Source organism: Hypanus sabinus, chromosome 17 (genome assembly GCF_030144855.1).
Source record: "Hypanus sabinus isolate sHypSab1 chromosome 17, sHypSab1.hap1, whole genome shotgun sequence".
Classification (NCBI taxonomy): Eukaryota; Metazoa; Chordata; class Chondrichthyes; order Myliobatiformes; family Dasyatidae; genus Hypanus; species Hypanus sabinus.
Window position 1 is genome coordinate 51,556,902 of NC_082722.1, and position 18,438 is coordinate 51,575,339.

Consider the following 18,438-nt stretch of genomic DNA (forward strand, 5'->3'; position numbering starts at 1 on the left):
ATAAATAGGCAACCCAAAGTGCTGGAAGAGCTCAGCAAGTTAGGTCTGATGAAGGGTCTCAGTCCAAACTGTTTATTCCCCACCCAGAGATGTGGCCTGACTTGCTGAGTTCCTTCAGCACTTTGTGTGTGTTGCTCAAGATTTCCAACATCTGCAGAATTTATTGTCTAAAATTATAAATGTGTTGTGTAAGGAATGGTGTACATGCTTTTTCTATGTTGGTCTAATATATCTGCTGTCAATGAATCAGTCAGACTGAAGCTTGCTGAATTAAATCCTTTCTTGAAATTAGAATTTTCATTAAAACAACTTCACGTTGACATAGAGGAAAGCTGAACTCAACATATGGCATTAACAGAAAACATTGTATATTTAAAGAAGTTATTGATTTCATCAGCAGTAAGAATTATTTGATACATTGCTGCAAAATCTTAAGCAGATTTTACATTCTGCAGTCATATTTGTAACGTTGGAAATGGAGAGCTATTTTTGAGTTGCAACTGTAGGTGATGCAGTTTATACCATTTTCTCAAGTCCCTTTGCATCTCTGATTTCTGAATTCACTATTTAAAAATAATCTACATCTTTATTCTATCTGCCACTTTGCCCACTTTCCTCATCTGTCCTCATAATCTTAAGTCTTGGGGTTGGATGGGCTATTCCTACTCATTACTGTCTGCCAGTCATCCTATATTGGAAATAATCCTTTCAGATGAAGCAGTGATTCACTTACACCTTTTCTCATTTAATGCACTGCATTCAGTGACCATGGTATGAACTCTGCACTGGAGAAACAAAATGTGGATTGGGCAACTACTTTGCAGATACTTCTGTTCAGTCAAGGGTCACTGAATTCCCAACTGTCTGTTACTTTAATTTACATTCCTCTCCTTCTCTGATTTCTTGCATTGTTCCAAAAAAGCAGTAGAGCTAATAGGACTTGAATCTTATCAGGATGAAAAGCATTTCAAATACTTCCCAGTCCATCAGCTGCATTAGTATGGCTTCTTCCATTGTGAAATGGAAATGTCATTACTTTTGCTGTCAATTTCCATCTGCTTTCCATTTCTAGATTTCTCTGAATCCATTTCAGGGATAAATTAGCAATAAACATCCACTATCAACCACCTTGCTTCCATAGCTACCTCAACTATACATCTTCCAATCCTACCCTCAGTAAGGACTCCATTGTTTCACCTGGCCATGATGATGAGACTTCACAGAAAAATGTTGCTGGTATATCTTTCTTATTTTCTTAGGGGTAGTCCTTATTGAACACTGCTTCAGAAAATGAGAGGGATGTTGATGGATGTGCTGGAACTTTAGAAAAACATTAGGATAGGTGAGTCTTGACTGGATGGGATGTACACCAGATTCCTATGGGAAGTGAGGGAAGGGATTGTGCTTTTGACAATGATATTTGTGTCCTTACTGGCCACAGGAGTATTACCAGAAGATTGGAAGGTGGCAAATGTTTCCCCCCCCCCCATTCAAAAAAGACAATAGGGATAATCTGGGGATTGCAAACCACCGAGTCGTAGGTCAGTGGTGGGCAAACGGTTAGGGTTCTTAGAGACAGGATTTATGAGCATTTGGGCAAGCAGTCTAAACGTAAACAGCATGACATTATGAAGGGCAGGTTATGCCTCACGAGCCTCATTGAATTTGAAGAAGTAATCAGACAAATTGATGAAGGTAGAACAATAGATGTGGTATAAGGTTCCAGATAGTAGGCACATTTGGAAAGTCAGGAGGCTTCAGAAATTTGGCTGCTTAGATTTGGAATTTGCTTACCCACTGAAGGTATAAGATGGTAGCAGATGGAATGTATTCTGCCTGGAGATTGGTGACCAGTAGTTTTCCATGGGGATCTGTTCTGGGATCCTTGCTCTTTGTGATTTTTTAAAATAAATTACTTGGAAGTTGAAAGGTAGCTTAGTCAGTTTGCAGCTGACACAAAGTTTGCTGGTATTGTGGATGGTGCAGAAGATCGGCATAGGTTATAATGAGACATTGATAGGATGTAGACCTGGACTGAGAACTGGTAGATGGAGTTCAATGTGGAAAAGTGTGAAGCGATATACTTTGGAAGACTGAACTTGAAGGCATAGTACAGGATTAATGGTAGGATTCTTAGTACTGTGGAACAGAGTGGAACTTCTATAGATCCCTCAAAGTTGTTACACTAGTTGATAGGGTGGTTTAGAAGGTATATGGTATGTTGGCCTTCATTAGTAAGGGGACTGGGTTCAAAAACTGCGAGGTAATGTTGCATCTCTATAAAAACACTGGTTAGACTATACTTGGAATATTGTGTGTTTAGTTCTGGTTTCTTCATTATAGAGAGGGTGCAGAGGAGATTTATCAGCATCCTGTCTGGATTAAAGATTCTGTCATATGAAGAAGGGTTGAGTAAACCAGGGCTTTATTCTTTGGAGCAAAGGAAAATGACAGATAACTTGATTGAGGTGTTTAAGGTAAGAGGCATAAATTGAGTCTACAGCTGGAGATTTTTTTTTCAGGGCAAAAATGGTTGATATGAGTGGGTATAATTTTAAGATAATTGGAGGAAAGCAGAGGATGAATGCCAGAGGTAGATTTTTACACAGTAGTGGATACATGTAATGTGCTGCTGCTGGGGATATTGATGATGGAAAGGAATAGATTGACCTTGGAAAAGGTTAAAAAGTCAGCAGAATGTCATGGGCCGAAGGGTCTATACTGTTTTATGTTTCTGAACAGTAACTTCATGTCTACTAAGTTGATAACCCCTGACTGCATCCAACCTATTTCCTGTATCTACTACCATACATCACAGTCAGCAGGTGATCCTTCGCAGAGTCCACTAGCGGACACATCCTCACTTCCCATTTCAGCATTTCGAAAAGGCCATTCATTTCATTCAGTCCTATGGTTTATAGTACTTCTCACGTAACATTAACAAATTCTTCCTACGGCTACTGCTGTCCTACTGGCTGATTCTGGGTTTTTTTTGGCATTTCTGATTTAAACCATCCTACAGCTACACTGGTACCCCGCCGCCTTCCCTTTCTGGAGGTGCAGGAAAACGGGATCAACTAATTAATGTGCTTTCGCCTTCGATCAGCCGCTCCTACAGATAATTAGGTCAGATTTGTATTATTTAGAGTTCAGAGAAACCACAGCTGACCTTGTTAAAACCTTCCCAGGACGGATATAAAGAGGACATTTCCCCGGCTGAAAACAAAATGATCATCACCGGCATATGTCGTGAAATTTGTCAATCTTTTTGAGGCACTGCTCCTTGAAGATATCTTGGACACCACCACGCATGACGGAGCTGACTAATGTTACAACTCTGCAGCTCAAGTCCTGTGCAGTGTGATCATTCCCGGGGTGATGGAGCCAGTCAGAATGCTCTCTACCGTACAGCTGTAGAAATTTGCGAGTGTTTTAGGTTCAAACCAAATATCCTCAAACCCCTGCCGAATTGTAATTTCGCCGCTGTCTTGCATCCTTAACCTGGTGCCAACATATCAATACAGCTATAAAGTCCTCCAAGCTATTGATACCCAGGAACTCGAAATTGCTCACTCTCTCTACTTCTGATCCCTCTATGAGGATTGGTTTGTGCTCTCTTGTCTTAACCTTTCTGAAGTCCACAATCAACTCTTTAAGGAGTAAGAAGAAAAGAAAGTTTTAAGTATTCTCTACATAGAGCAGGCCATGGACTCATCCCCATCTCGTTTCCCCCCATAACCCTTAATTCCCCTACTCTGCAAAAATCTATCCGACCTTGTCTTAAATATATGCTCGGCCCATCGAGTCGCAACCATTGCATTCAAAATAATGGAACGATGTCAAGTTATTGATGGGATCAGAAGTAAGAACAAGAAAATGGAGTCGGTAGAGGATCTGACAAACACGAGAAAGTTTTAAGATACTAGAGATCCAAACCAACACACACAAGACGCTGGAGGAACTCAGCAGGCTAGGCAACATCTGTGTTAAAGAGCAATCAGACGACGTTTCGGGCCGAGACCCTTCTTTAGGACTTCTTTCCATAGACGCTGCCTGGCCTGCTGAGTTCCTCCAGCATTTTCTGAGGATCTGCCTTGATTTTTTGATTGACATTCATTCTTGTTTACTTTTCCTTGGTGTCAGCGTCGTTGGGTATTTCTCTTTCTGACCCCCAATGCTTGTGCTTTTGTGTGAACTGTAGCTGTTTCCGGCGATTGTACCTCACTCCACAGAGTCTGTCCGGCTGCCTCGCATCTCTCCTCTCCACTTTTTATAAAATTCTTGCTACGACCTTTTTGCTTGGCTCTGCTTTACGAGCTCTACCTAGTCTTAAGTATGAATGCAATAGTAAATCTTCAGTAGTGCTGATTTTACTGTGTATTAATTGGGTTCAGCCAGGTAAAATTAGGTGTTGTCCATTAAGAGAACGTTGCTCTAGCATTTTAACTAGTTTTGTGAATTAAGGACACTGAAGAGATTCCATTTCTTTGAACTGATTTTGATTTATTTTCCCAGTAAGAACGCGAGGTAACGGACTAGACGCCAGTATCATCAACCTTTTGTAAAGTAAATCTAAACAAACTACGTTTCCACCCGCCTCACTTTAAAGGTAAGCGATTCGTCATCGGCAATGACTCATCGGCTTCGCACATAAATCACCGTTTGCACAGAAACTCGTGAGAAAAGGAATAATTTGCGGAAGGCATGGAGTTCGACAGAATCATACCTCACGTCGGAGGCTTCGGCCGCTGCCACAAACTGCTGGCGGCTTTCGCCTGCTTCCCCAACCTGCTGGTGGCTTTGAGCCTCTGCAGCAGCGTGTTCTTCACGTTCACGCCGGCTCACCATTGCCAGCCCGACCCGCAGCTGCTCCCCGAAAGCCTGAGAAACTCGTCGGGGGCGCAGCTCCTCAACTACAGCCTGCCGCGGCGGACGGGCGGCGCCTGGAGCCGCTGCCAGCTCCTCCGATACCCAGCGACGGGCGCGGGCCGGCCGGTTGCTAACGGCAGCGTCCCGTGCACCCGGGGCTGGCGCTTCGGGCCGCCGGCCGGCCTGCAGACCAACGTCGTCACTCAGGTGAGCGTCCGCGTGCTGTGTGCGCGGGCCGGCCGGTTGCTAACGGCAGCGTCCCGTGCACCCGGGGCTGGCGCTTCGGGCCGCCGGCCGGCCTGCAGACCAACGTCGTCACTCAGGTGAGCGTCCGCGTGCTGTGTGCGCGGGCCGGCCGGTTGCTAACGGCAGCGTCCCGTGCACCCGGGGCTGGCGCTTCGGGCCGCCGGCCGGCCTGCAGACCAACGTCGTCACTCAGGTGAGCGTCCGCGTGCTGTGTGCGCGGGCCGGCCGGTTGCTAACGGCAGCGTCCCGTGCACCCGGGGCTGGCGCTTCGGGCCGCCGGCCGGCCTGCAGACCAACGTCGTCACTCAGGTGAGCGGCCGCGTGCTGTGTGCGCGGGCCGGCCGGTTGCTAACGGCAGCGTCCCGTGCACCCGGGGCTGGCGCTTCGGGCCGCCGGCCGGCCTGCAGACCAACGTCGTCACTCAGGTGAGCGGCCGCGTGCTGTGTGCGCGGGCCGGCCGGTTGCTAACGGCAGCGTCCCGTGCACCCGGGGCTGGCGCTTCGGGCCGCCGGCCGGCCTGCAGACCAACGTCGTCACTCAGGTGAGCGGCCGCGTGCTGTGTGCGCGGGGGACTCCGCGCCGCTCCCTTCACTACTTTTATCATCCTATTGCCACCAGCCCCAACTGTTACATTTTATTTACATTTACCCCAGATGGGCTGATGAAAATAAAACGATCCAAAGTTTGTCTTGTCCGTTAAGTTTCGCAGTATGTCGCCTAGTTTATTTGCTGCATATATACATCAGCCAAGCAATTCTTGGTAAACGTCTCTGGCCCTGTTGCAATTTTAAAAATTGAGTTTAGCTGATTGATTGCACAATTGCTTTAATATACAGCCATGAAACGTGCTCAGGCTTGTTACTCGTGTTTTCTGCATCTGATATTTAATTAATTTCCATATTTGAGTTTGGCGTTGGGTCACATGATCAATTGCATCTTGGACACCAACGTTGCGGTTAATTGTCGTTTTGTGGTCACTCAGGAAGACGATAAATTCGATGTTTAATATCTGATATCTTTGATTCAGGTTAATTTGTATATGCCCATCTCTTATAATTATCTGTAACTTTGTGCGTCAATACCTTTACATCATGTCGGTCCGTAAGAAGACCGTGGTTTGGATGGTGCGATGTCTGGTACGATAAATAATATTGTACTTTTTTTAAACGAAGGTGTTTTATGCGCTTTGGGGCATGCAAATTTTAAACAAGTCGCACAGTTCTTGCCTTATTTTCATATAACTTCTGAAGCAGGATATGGAGATCCTTGTTTATATTTGCAGGTTAACTAATACGCAAAATAGCTAACCACTGAATGGTATTGACAGTCTATTTAAAATAAACCCCAGGAGTTACAACAGCTCTTCACCTTATTTATTTACACAGCACTTTAAAGAAATGATGTATCAAAGGTATAGATAATCTGTTCAGCTGGAAAACCAACTGCTGCTTGTCACTTTCTCCATCTTTTCATTGGGAACTAAAACTATGCTTTTGGATTTGTAAGAGTTTCTCTTCACTCATTTACACTACTTCCCTCTGAAATTTCAATTCTCTTAAGATCCAATTCTAGCAAAGTCAAATACAAAATTGTTTGGAAGGAAATGCTGATCTGTAGAAACATAGAAAACCTAAAGCACAATCCAGGCCCTTCAGTCCACAATGCTGTGCCAAACATGTACTTACTTTAGAAATTACCTCTGGTTACCTGTAGCCCTCTATTTTTCTAAGCTCCATGTACCTATCCAGGAGTCTCTAAAAGATCCTATTGCCTCCACCACAGTCGCCAGCAACCCATTCCACGCACAATCTGTAGCTGAAAGCATTGGTTCAGAATCACTATATCTAGTTGTCAGATTAATGTGTTTGTGGTCATTTCAGCAGTTTCCTAACCACAAGATCTTTAATAAAACATTGCTGTTCAACTTGTCAATAAGACAAATTCAGAATTCACTTATGCAAAATCTTTTTTGCAACTAACTTGTTATAGTGTTTAACATGCTGAAACGTTAATGCACTTTTTTAGAACAGTCTTTGCATAAGGAATATTGGTAATTAGCATATTAATGAAAATGTAATTTCTGGTCATTCTTTAATGTAAAATTCTTGTGGATAATGGCATTATTAACACTTTCATATAGATTTTGTAATTTATTGAAACAAGCAAGTTGATTTTATTAGTCCACTGTAGACTACACACCTTTTATGCCATCAGAATTTTACTAAACCGGTTTCACCTGCCTGTTGAAAGAACAATGATAGCACTATTTCTACTTTGCATATCCAGGAGCACATTTTACGTGACTCATTTCCAAACCACAACACAGTCCATTCTTTTTCAGTTATTGTACCAGGTGTTCAAAAGTTAACTTCCTAGATAGTTCAGTTCTGTGCTGGTAAGAAGCCATTATATACTATTGAAATATGATGTTCAAAGAAAAGCTAGTGTTTCAAAGCTGCTAAAGCTGATAAACTACATGTTTATTGTGCTGATAGCTGGGTTTGGGTATGTCTGGTATGTTCTTGAAGGCACACACTCATCCACACAGGTCTTGATGTAGTCAGTAACAACTATGGAGTGTTCATTCAAACTCAAAAATTAATCCCTAAATATTGACCAGTCCACTGATTCAAAGCAATCCTGTAGTTCTCCTCTGCCTCCTTTAACCATACCTTCTTGGTCTGCACCACTGATGCTGTGATCTGTGTTGAGGAAATGGCAATGGAGGTGGTTAGGGTACTGAAGAAAGTGTTTAACTTGCTGGTGATCATATTGGGGTGTGAGATTGTAAATGTACCATCAACTTATAGAAATCCATGGCTGATGACAAAAAAGAGAAACATTTGGGATGATGCTGAGAACTTCACATCTCCACAAGAGCATGGACAAACCACATTTAAAAATATTAATAAGTACATGTCAACTTCTTTCATACTTGGCCAGTCCAAGAATGACTTAGATTCCAGTTGTGGCAAAATCTTTTGATCCCTCATTGTTCTCCTCAGCTACCTCTGAACTGAAATGGAAACAGGTCATGTTCAATCCCATGAGTTAGCGAAAAGAAGAGAATAGCACTTTTTCTAAAGATGCGGGTCTGCATTATGTTCACTGATTTATAGTCTTTCATCACTGAGGTGGGGCAGCACAGTTTAGTGGTTAGCTGAATGCTATTTCAGCACCAGTGACCTAGGTTCAATTCCACTGTTGCCTATAAGGAGTCTGTATATTCTCCCTGTGACCGTGTGGTTTCAGCTGGCTGCTCTAGTTTCCTCCCTTGTTCCAAAAGTGTACAGTTTGGTAGATTAATTGACCACATGGCTGTAATTGGGCACCGCAGACTCAATGGGCCAGAAGATCCTGTTACCGTGCTGTAAAGATGACAAAGATAAGAACCTAATCATTGGACATTGTACACAGGCAGATGGGGTTATGTTTAGCAATGAGGATTATTGTTTGAATTTTTCTGTAGAAGAGAGAAGTTGACAAAATATATGCTGGGAATTCTTAAGACAAAATGGATTTTATTTTTATTTATTTTTAAGTGGAATTTGGTTTGCAAAAACTACTGGAAGGTTCCTTTGGAGCAAGTAGGCTATTCCATTGGCTGGATTGTTGGATTCTTGACCCTTGGAGCTGTTGCAGATAGGTAAGGTTTCTTTCCAATTGTGGCCTCTCCAGTTTTGAATAATTGGTTTTTGGTGTTTAATAATCATTAAAGTAGCTATTATTGTAAATTTCAAAAATGTTTTTATTGTATTACTTGTAACAGTTTTTTTCTATTCCTGGCATAACGAGAATTATGTGGATGGGAGAGCTTGCATTATTCTTCCAAATATAGAATTGATTAGTACTAAAAAAATCTAGCAGCTACAATCATTGAAATTTCAAAAGGTAAACAAAAATATTTACACCCTATTACACATACTTGTCTGTTTGCCAAAAGCAGTAATTGCGGTACTTTCAGAATATGGATTTACTGTCGCTGCATCACTCCAACACTCAAATAACCCGTTGCCAGAACTCTTGGAAATTCATCCTTCAAGATAGGTGGAGAGGTAGGTAGCATTGAGGAAGCAAGGAGTCTGCTGAAGGGTTTGGACATGTTGGGATAATGGGCACAGAAGTGCCAGATGGAATATAGTGTAGGGAAGTGTATGTCATGCACTTTGACCATAAAACCATAAGATGTAGGAACTGAACTAGGCCACTTGGCCCATCAAGTGCTCGACCATTTCATCATGATCCATTTTTCCTCTGAGCCCTAATCTCTGCCTTCTCCCTGTAGCCCTTCATGCCCTGACCATTCAAGAATCTCTCAACCTCTGCCTTAAGTATACATTAAAAACTTGGTCTCCACAGCTGCCTGTGGTAACAAATTCCACAGGTTCACCACTCTCTGGCTAAAGAAATTCCTGCTCATCTCTGTTCTAGAAAGACACCTCTCTATTTTGAGCCTGTGAACTCTGGTCTTGGGTTCTCCCACCATAGAAACAATGTCTCCACATCCACTCTATCAAGACTTTTCACCATTCAATAGGTTTCAATGAGATCGTCCCTCATTCTTCTGAATTCCAGTGAATACAAGCCCAGAGCCAACAGACGCTCTTCATATGACAAGCCATTCAATCCTGAAATCATTTTTGTGAACCTCCTTTGAACCCTCTCCAGTTTCAGCACATCCTTTCTAAAATAAGGGGCCCAAAAAGGAAGAAGATAAAAGAAATGAAGGCATAGACTAATTTCTAAATGGGGAGCAAATTTAGTAATCGGAAGTGTAAAGAGAATTGGGAGTCTTAGTGCAGGATTCCCTGAAGGTAAACTTACAAGTTGAGAGTTGAGTCAGTGGTAAGGAAGACAAGTAGAATGTTAGCATCCACTTGGAGAGGACTATAATATAAAAGCAAGAATGTAATGTTGAGACTTGATAAGCCATTGGTCAAGCTACATTTGGAGTTTTGTGAGCAGTTTTTGGCCCCATATCAAAGAAAAGATGTGTTGCCATCAGAGAGGGTTTAAAAGAGGTTTACAGAATTATTCTGGGAATGAAAGGGTTAACATGACCATTTGATAGCTTTGAGTCTGTCAACTGGAGTACAGGAGAATTTGGGGGGGGGAGGGGGTAAACTAGTTGCAACCTACTGAATATTGAACGGCCTAAAAAGAGACGGAGATGATGTTTCCAATAGTGGGAGAGGACTGCCTCAGAATAAAAAGGTGTCCCTTTCAAACAAAAATGTGGAGCAGTTTCTTTTGCTGGAAGGTGGTGAATCTGTGGAATCCAATTCCACAAACAGCTATGACAATCAAGTCACTGGGTATATTTAAAGCATGAGTTATAGGTTCTTGATTAGTGCAAGGTCATGGGTAGAAGGCAGGAGAATGGGAGAGGGAAAATAAATCAGCCATGATCAATTGGCAGCACAGACTTGATGGGCCATTGGCCTAATTATGCTTCTATGGCTTGAGTTTCCAAGTTAAGTAGCTCCATGGGCAATTTTCTCCTAAGTATTTTGGATGGAAACTAAGCTCAAAATTTATCTTGGGATAGAAGTAAAAACAAGTGATCATCTGAATTAAGGTGGGATAATGGATGTTCTGATTAGCTGAGAGAAAATAAGTAAACTTAGAACATAGAAGAGAATGGCACAGTACAGCTCTATGGCCCACAATGCTTTGCCAAACTATATAGAACTACTCCATGATCAGCTTAACCCTTCTCTCATACATAGCCCATAATCGACTTTTCTTTCATCCATATGCTAATCTAAGAGTCTCTTAATTGTCCCTAATGTATCACCTGAACACCACCCCAAGCAGTGTGTTCCAGTCTTTAATTTCTTTGTATTTATTTTATTTTAAATCTTGCCTCTGACTTCTGTCCCAAGCTTTCTCTCGCTCACCTTAAAAGGATGTCCTCGGGTGCTGCACAAGGAAAAATGGTACTGAATGTCCACTTATTTATGCCTCCTATACATCTCTATCAAGTCACCTCATCTTCCTTCACTCCTAAAAGAAAAGCCCTAGCTCTCTCAACCTTTCCACATAAGACATTCTCTAATCCAGGTAGCATCTTGGTAAATCTCTGTATCCTCTAAAACTTCTACATCCTTCCTGTAATGAGGCAACTGAACATAATATTCCAAGTATGATCTAACCAAAGTTTTATAGAGCTGCAATATTACCTTGGGACTTTTGAACTCAAACCTTTGACTAATCAAGGCCATACACCATACAACTTAATCACCCCATCAATTTGTGTGGCAACTTTGAGGCATCTATTGAATTTGACCCAAAGATCCCTGTTTCTCCACACTGCTAAGAAACCTGCCATTAACCTTGTACTCTGTCTTTAATTTGACCTTCGAAATTGTATCATTTCATACTTTCCCAGATTGAACTCTATCTGCCACTTCTCAGCCCAGTTCTGTACTTTATGTCCCATTATAATCCACTACAACCGTCATATTGACCAACCATCATATCATCTGCAAACTTAGTAATCCGGCCTTCCATATACTCATCCAAGTCATTTATAAAAATCACAAGGAGCAGGGGTTGGTAATGTTGCGAAACACTATTAATCATTGACCTCCAGACAGATTACACTCTATCTACTGCTGCCCTCTGAGTTCTGGGGGTTAGCCAATTCTGAACACATGCTCCTAAATTTTGCCATGCAACATAATCTTCTGGATAAGCCATCCATGGGGAATCTTATCAAATGGCGTACTAAAATCCATGTACACCACCACCATTATCAATTCGTTATGACATCTCCTTGAAGAATTCCATCAGGCTTGTGGAAGCATGAGCTGCTGTTCACAAAACCATGCTAACTATTCCCAGTCAGCCTATGCTTCTTCAAATGTTCATAAATCCTGTCTCTAGGAAACCTCTCCAATAATTTGGCCACCACTGACATAAAACTCACTGGTCTAAAATTCCTAAGACTCTCCCCATTGCCTTTCTTGAACAAAGGTACAAATGTTGCCATCCTCTAATCATATGGCCACAGGACTATTACTTAATCTCTGTGAGGATACAAAGACCATTGTCAACGCCCCAGCAATCTCTTCCCTCGCTTCCTGTCATAACCCTGAGGTATATCTCATCCTATCCCAAGAGTCGTACATCCTCATGTTTTTCATAAGTTCCAACCCTGCCTCTTTCTTAACTTCAACATGCTCTAACATATTAGCCTGTTCTACACTGACCTCACATTTGGTCAAAGACCCTCTCACTGGTTAGCACTGGAGCAAAGGACCTTCCATACCTTTGATTTCAGCCAAGTTTCCCCCTTTATCCCTGAGCAATCCTAACACTCTTGTTATCCTCCTGTTCTTCATGAATGTGTTGAATGCCTTGGGGTTTTCTTTAATCTTACTAAAGTCCTCTCGTGTCCATTTCTAACTCTCCTAAGCTCATTCTTGGCTACCCTATAACTTGCAAGCCCTATCTGATATTTGTTTCCTATACCTTAAGTATGCTTCCTTCTTTCTCTTGACTAACTTATGGCTCCTTCACCATCCTTTCCATTTCATTGAGACAAACCTGTCCAGATCCCCATGCAAGGGCTCCCTAAACTTCACATTTCTGCTGTGCATTTCCCTGAGAACATCTGCTCCCAAGTTCCTGCCTAATACCGAAATAATTGGCACCCCCCCTCCCCATTTATATATTCTACCCTACCATCTGGTCCTATCCTTGTCCATGCCTATGCTAAAGTATTAATACTTTTAACAATTTCCAAACCACATTTTTCTCCACATAAATAATTGCATTGTAATCCTGTATGTAAATTAACTTACATTTTAATTTCTAGGTTGGGCCGTCGAAGTACATTTATTCTTTCGGTGGTTGTAACAATTATTCAGCACATTGGAGTTTCAGTCTCTGTGGATTTCATCATGTTTCTTGTATTTCGTATGTTCAGTGGGATTGCATTGGCTGGAATCTTCTTGTCTGCATATGTTGCAAGTAAGTACAGGTCAACTTAGACTATGGGCACATGGAAAACAGTATTTAGATAAATATGCCTGTCTTACTACAAGTTTTGCATTTCATTTTTTTTGTAACTACTTTATTTAAAAGACATAGGAAGGATAAGTTTTATTGTAATTGTACCCCCTTACTTCCTGGGCGTCTCTGGAAATGGCTTGTTAGCCCATTAATGGCAGGTCTCCCAATTCACCGCCAAAAGACCTGACGTTCTTCGGCTGCGTGCGGCTCAGGGAATACACGCTGCAGTCCCACCAAATCTGTGAGATTGAAATGTCTCTCCTACCCAAGCCCCAGGTTGTGTGAACGCAATGTGATTTGCTGCCCTGTTACAACTCGTTGTCAGGAAATAACAGACCATACACTGCATATAATTAAAGGAAGCGTATTTATGAATATTAACTTAACAAAAGGGTTAGTAAGGAAAAGAGAAAAAAACAAAAAACGGTCCCGTCAAATGTGCACAGGTTGGAGCTCAACTCTTCCAAAAGTCATATTCACCAATCCTCAATAGACTTCCGCACCTTGCTCCATCGAATCGGGTCCCCACTGGATCGAATCCTATGACAGGTTCTCTGCAGCGCCTTCTATTTTCATCTCTTGCTGAACAAAAGCTAAAGCTCACACCGGTGTCAGGCACAAAAAAAACTTGCTCCACCAAGCCTTCTCTCCTGATAGGATGGCTCATATTCCAAAGCATCCATTATCTCTAACCATAACCCAAACACTGCTTCTACAGAAAGATCATTACATGAAATGCCCTATAATGTTAGCAGTGAAACCTTTACCAGGGTATTACACTCTCTTCTCCCTCCCCCCCCCCCCCACCCAACCAAAAATAGTCATGTCCTCATGACTTTGAGATAATTTATCATCCTTTCATGAATAATACAAATTTTCAAAGTAATTTTGTGATGTCAGGACCTCCGATCCAGGTGTAAATGGCAGTTACATATCTCACCAAGGGGATGGGCGCCACACTCTGTTCCCCTGGTGTGACGTAGGCCGATCTTTCTGGGGGGGGAGTCCTGAGTCTTTAAGACCTCCTTACCCCATCAGACACTCCCTGGGCTCTTTCTTGTTTACGTAGGAGGCCCCTCCCTGTCCATCACTTGTGTCTCCTGGCAACTCGGGCCCTTTCGTCACTTGGCTGAGCTTGGCTTCTAGCCCAGTTACTTTAGAGTTCAGTCTCCCGTCATTGTCTAACTGCAAACCTGCCTGCCCACTGATAGTCCACCCCCCCCCCCCCCCCCCCCCCATTTCACCTGCATCAGCATGGGGATAGTTCAGAATCTCTCTGTCAATTACTGGGGAGTTTGTAAAGGGTGGCATATACCACACCCCCATTTCCTCATCCTTTGAGTCCGTATCACATTCAGTGGTTAGGTCCTGTCCAGGCCTTTCTGCTGCTTGTCCTTTGGTTCTTCCACGTTGCCGCAGAGTCCTCTTACTAGGCGTAGGGTCCAGGTCAGGCTCTGGGTCAACACATACTTCTTACCCCAGAGGTAGAAGGTGGTTCCAATGAAGAATCTTGACTGGTCCATTCCCATCTTTTGGTGTCACCTGGAAAACTGGTACAGTTGACATCTGACTCCCCACTACATCTGCCCACTGGTCAGCCAACTTATGCTTCCCAGGTAGCCCCAAATTCTGTATAAGGACTTGCTCTCCAGGCGTCAGTTGGGAGAACCTAACCTTTTGATCATTTCTCCTCTTATTTCCTTGATTTTGCCTGGTAGCTGAGACCTTGGCTAGATCATAGGCCCTTTGCAGTTCCCTCCTCATATCAGGCACATATTTCAGATAAGTGTTCTGTGGTAAATCCTCCTTGCCAGTCCCAAAATAGAGGTCAACAGGCAACCTCAATTCATGCCCAAACTTCAGATAATACGGCGAGTATCCAGTAGCTTCATTTTGTGAACAGTTGTAACAGTGGACCGAATGTCCAATGTGTTGACTCCACTTATTCTTACTGATCTCTAAGTTTGCAAGCTTGTCTCGCAATGTCCGGTTGAACATCTCAAGCTGGGGATCACCCTAAGGGTAATAAGGCAAAGTTCTCGACTTCTCAGCTCCAAGCCTGCTCAGTAACTTGTATATGAGCCTACTCTTGAAATCTACGTCCCTGATCGCTATGTATCTGTCTGGGAAGACCATACTGAATTAAATACTTTGGTCATGGTGGACACCCTTTGATCCTTTGTAGGGAAGGCTTGTGCATACCTGGTGTAGTGATCCATAATAATCAAGGCATTCGTCATGTAGCTGGCATCAGGCTCTATTGATAGAAAATCCATACACACCAGATCAAGTTGTCCCACACTGTTCAAATGGGAGAACGCAGTGGCCCTCGTAGGCAGTGTCTTCCTCTGTATACATCAAATTCACAACTTGCAGTACTCTTGGACTGCCGGCTTCATTCAGGGCTAATCTCTAGCCAATCCATAGGTCTTTTCAAACCCCAAATGACCTGAATCATCATGAAGTGACTTCAACTCAATCCTCCAATACTTCTCAGGCAGAACCAGCTTGGAACGCTGAGCAACACACACACAAAATGTTCGAGGAACTCAACAGGCCAGGCAGCATCTATGGCAAAGTGTACAGATGGTGTTTCAGGCTGAGGCCATTCAGCAGGACTAGAGAAAAAATGCTGAGGAATAGATTTAAAAGGAGGGGTGAAACCTGAAGGGGGGGATGAAATAAAGAGGTGGGAAGTTGATTGGTGAAAGAGATAGAAGGCCCATGGGGGGGAGCACCAGAGGGAGGTGATGGGTGGGCAAGGAGATAATGTGAGAGAGGGGAAAGGGGATGGGAAATGGTGAAGGTGAGGGGGCGCAGGTTGGGTGGGGGGTGGTAATACTGGAAGTTCAAGAAGTCAGTGTTCATGCCATCAGGTTGGAGGCTACCCAGACAGAATATAATTGGGGTAGAAGGGTGGGTTGGCAAGTTTGCAGACGAGGCAAAGGTTGGTGGTGTGAGATATTGATAGGATGCAGAAGTGGGCCGAGAAGTGGCAGATGGAGTTCAACCCGGAGAAGTGTGAGGTGGTACAGTTTGGAAGGACAAACTCCAAGGCAGGGTACAAAGTAAATGTCAGGATACTTGGTAGTGTGGAGGAGCAGAGGGATCTGGGGGTACATGTCCACAGATCCCTGAAAGTTGCCTCACAGGTAGATAGGGTAGTTAAGAAAGCTTATGGGATGTTAGCTTTCACAAGTCGAGGGATAGAGTTTAAGAGTAGCGAGGTAATGATGCAGCTCCATAAATCTCTGTTTAGGCCACACTTGGAGTACTGTGTCCAGTTCTGGTCGTCTCACTATAGGAAGGATGTGGAAGCATTGGAAAGGGTACAGAGGAGATTTACCAGGATGCTGCCTGGTTTAGAGAGTATGGATTATGATCAGAGATTAAGGGAGCTAGGGCTTTACTCTTTGGAGTAAAGCTAGGGCTTTTCACTTGCAAGGATAAGTGCCAGGAGGGAGATCAGTAGGGAGGGATGAATGAACAAGGGAGTAGCATAGGGAGCAATTCCCCCAAAAAAGGGGGGGTGAGGGTAAGATGTGCTTGGTCGTACAATCCTGTTGGACATGGCGTAAGTTACGGAAAATTATGTGCTGTATGTGGAGACTAGTGGGGTGGTAGGTGTGGACAAGAGGAACCCTATCCCTGGTGGGGTGGCTGGAGGATGGGATGAAGGCAGACGTGCACAGAATGGAAGAGATGTGGTTGAGGGCAGCATTGACAGTGGAGGAAGGGAAGCCACTTTCTTTGAAGAAGGAAGACATAACCTTAGTTCTGGAATGAAAAGCCTCATCCTGAGAGCAGATGTGACAGAGGTGGAGGAATCGAGAGAAGGGGAAGGCATTTTTACAAGAAAGAGGGTGGGTACAGTGTGCTGGCACTTATCCTTGCAAGTGAAACAAGAGCTACGCCTGCCCCTACACCTCCTCCCTCACTACCATTTTGGGCCCCAAACAGTCCTTCCAGGTGAGGTGACACTTCACCTGTGAGTCTGTTGGGGTCATCTACTGTATCTGGTGCTCCCAGTGTGAGACGCTATGTAGACTGGGGGACTGCTTCGCCAAGCACCTGTACTGCACTGTGGTGATGAGACCATGCTTAGGTTGGAGGAATAACCCCTGATAGAACATAGAATAGTACAGTACACACACACACACACACACACAATTAAAAAAAAATATATATTTTTATCTATCTATCTATCCAGGTAGCTGTGAGAGTCGGTGGGTTTATAAAATACATCAGTGGATAAGCTGTCTTCAGAGATAGAGAGAGAGAGATCTAGAAAGGGGGACGGGGAAACGAACTGGGTACATTTGAAGGCAGGGTGGAAGTTGGAGGCAAATATGATGAAATTAATGAGCTTAGCATGGGTGTAGGAAGCAGCACCAATGTAGCTCGGAAGAGTTGGGAAGCAATGCCAGTGTAGACTTGGAACAGAGACTATTGCATGTAGCTGACAAAACTGCAGGCATAGTTGGGACCTATGTGGGTGCCCATGGCTACACTTTTTGTTTGAAGGAAGTGGGAGGAGTCGAATGAGAAATTATTGAGAGTAAGGACCAGTTCCACTAAACAGATGAGAGTGGTGGTGGAGGGGAACCAGTGGGTTTGGTGTCCAAAAAGAAATGGAGAGCTTTGACACCTTCCTGGTGGGGGATGGAGGTGTACAGGGACTGGACATCAATAGTGAAAATAAGGTGCTTGGGGCCAAGGAACCTGAAATCATTGAAAAGATCAAGAGCGTGTGAAGTGTCACAGATGTAGGTGAGAAGGGACTGAACCGGGGGGATAAAACTGAATTGACGTATGCAGATGTAAGTTCAGTGGCGCAGGAAAAAGCAGAAACAGTGGGTCTACCTGCGCAGGCAGGTGTGTTGATCTTGGGTAGGAGGTAGAAAATAGAACAATACAGTACAGTACAGGCCCTTTGGCCCACAATGTTGTGCCGACCCTTAAACCCTACCTCCCATATAACCCCCACCTTAAGTTCCTCCATATACTTGTCTAGTAGCCTCTTAAATTTCACTAATGTATCTGCCTCCGCCACTGACTCAGGCAGTGCATTTCACACACCAACCACCAACCTTCCTCTAATATCCCCCTTGACCTTTCCACCCCTTACCTTAAAGCCATGTCCTCTTATATTGAACAGTGGTGCCCTGGGGAAGAGGCGCTGTCTGTCCACTCTATCTATTCCTCTTAACATCTTGTATACCTCTATTATGTCTCCCCTCATCCTTCTCTCCAGAGAGTAAACACCTAGCTCCCTTAATCTCTGATTAAGAAATGGGAGGTGCA

General features: G+C 43.6%; 1 protein-coding gene across 1 annotated transcript in view; it reads left to right on the forward strand.

The window, feature by feature from the left end:
- The first annotated feature begins 4,516 nt into the window (after nt 1-4,516).
- Nucleotides 4,517-18,438, forward strand: part of slc22a31 (solute carrier family 22 member 31) — a 60,580-nt gene continuing 46,658 nt past the window's right edge. The window contains exons 1-3 of the mRNA XM_059993044.1: nt 4,517-5,076; nt 8,658-8,761; nt 12,938-13,092. Of these exons, the coding sequence (XP_059849027.1) occupies nt 4,705-5,076; nt 8,658-8,761; nt 12,938-13,092 (631 nt within the window). The 5' untranslated portion in view covers nt 4,517-4,704. The remainder of the gene's footprint in view (nt 5,077-8,657; nt 8,762-12,937; nt 13,093-18,438) is intronic.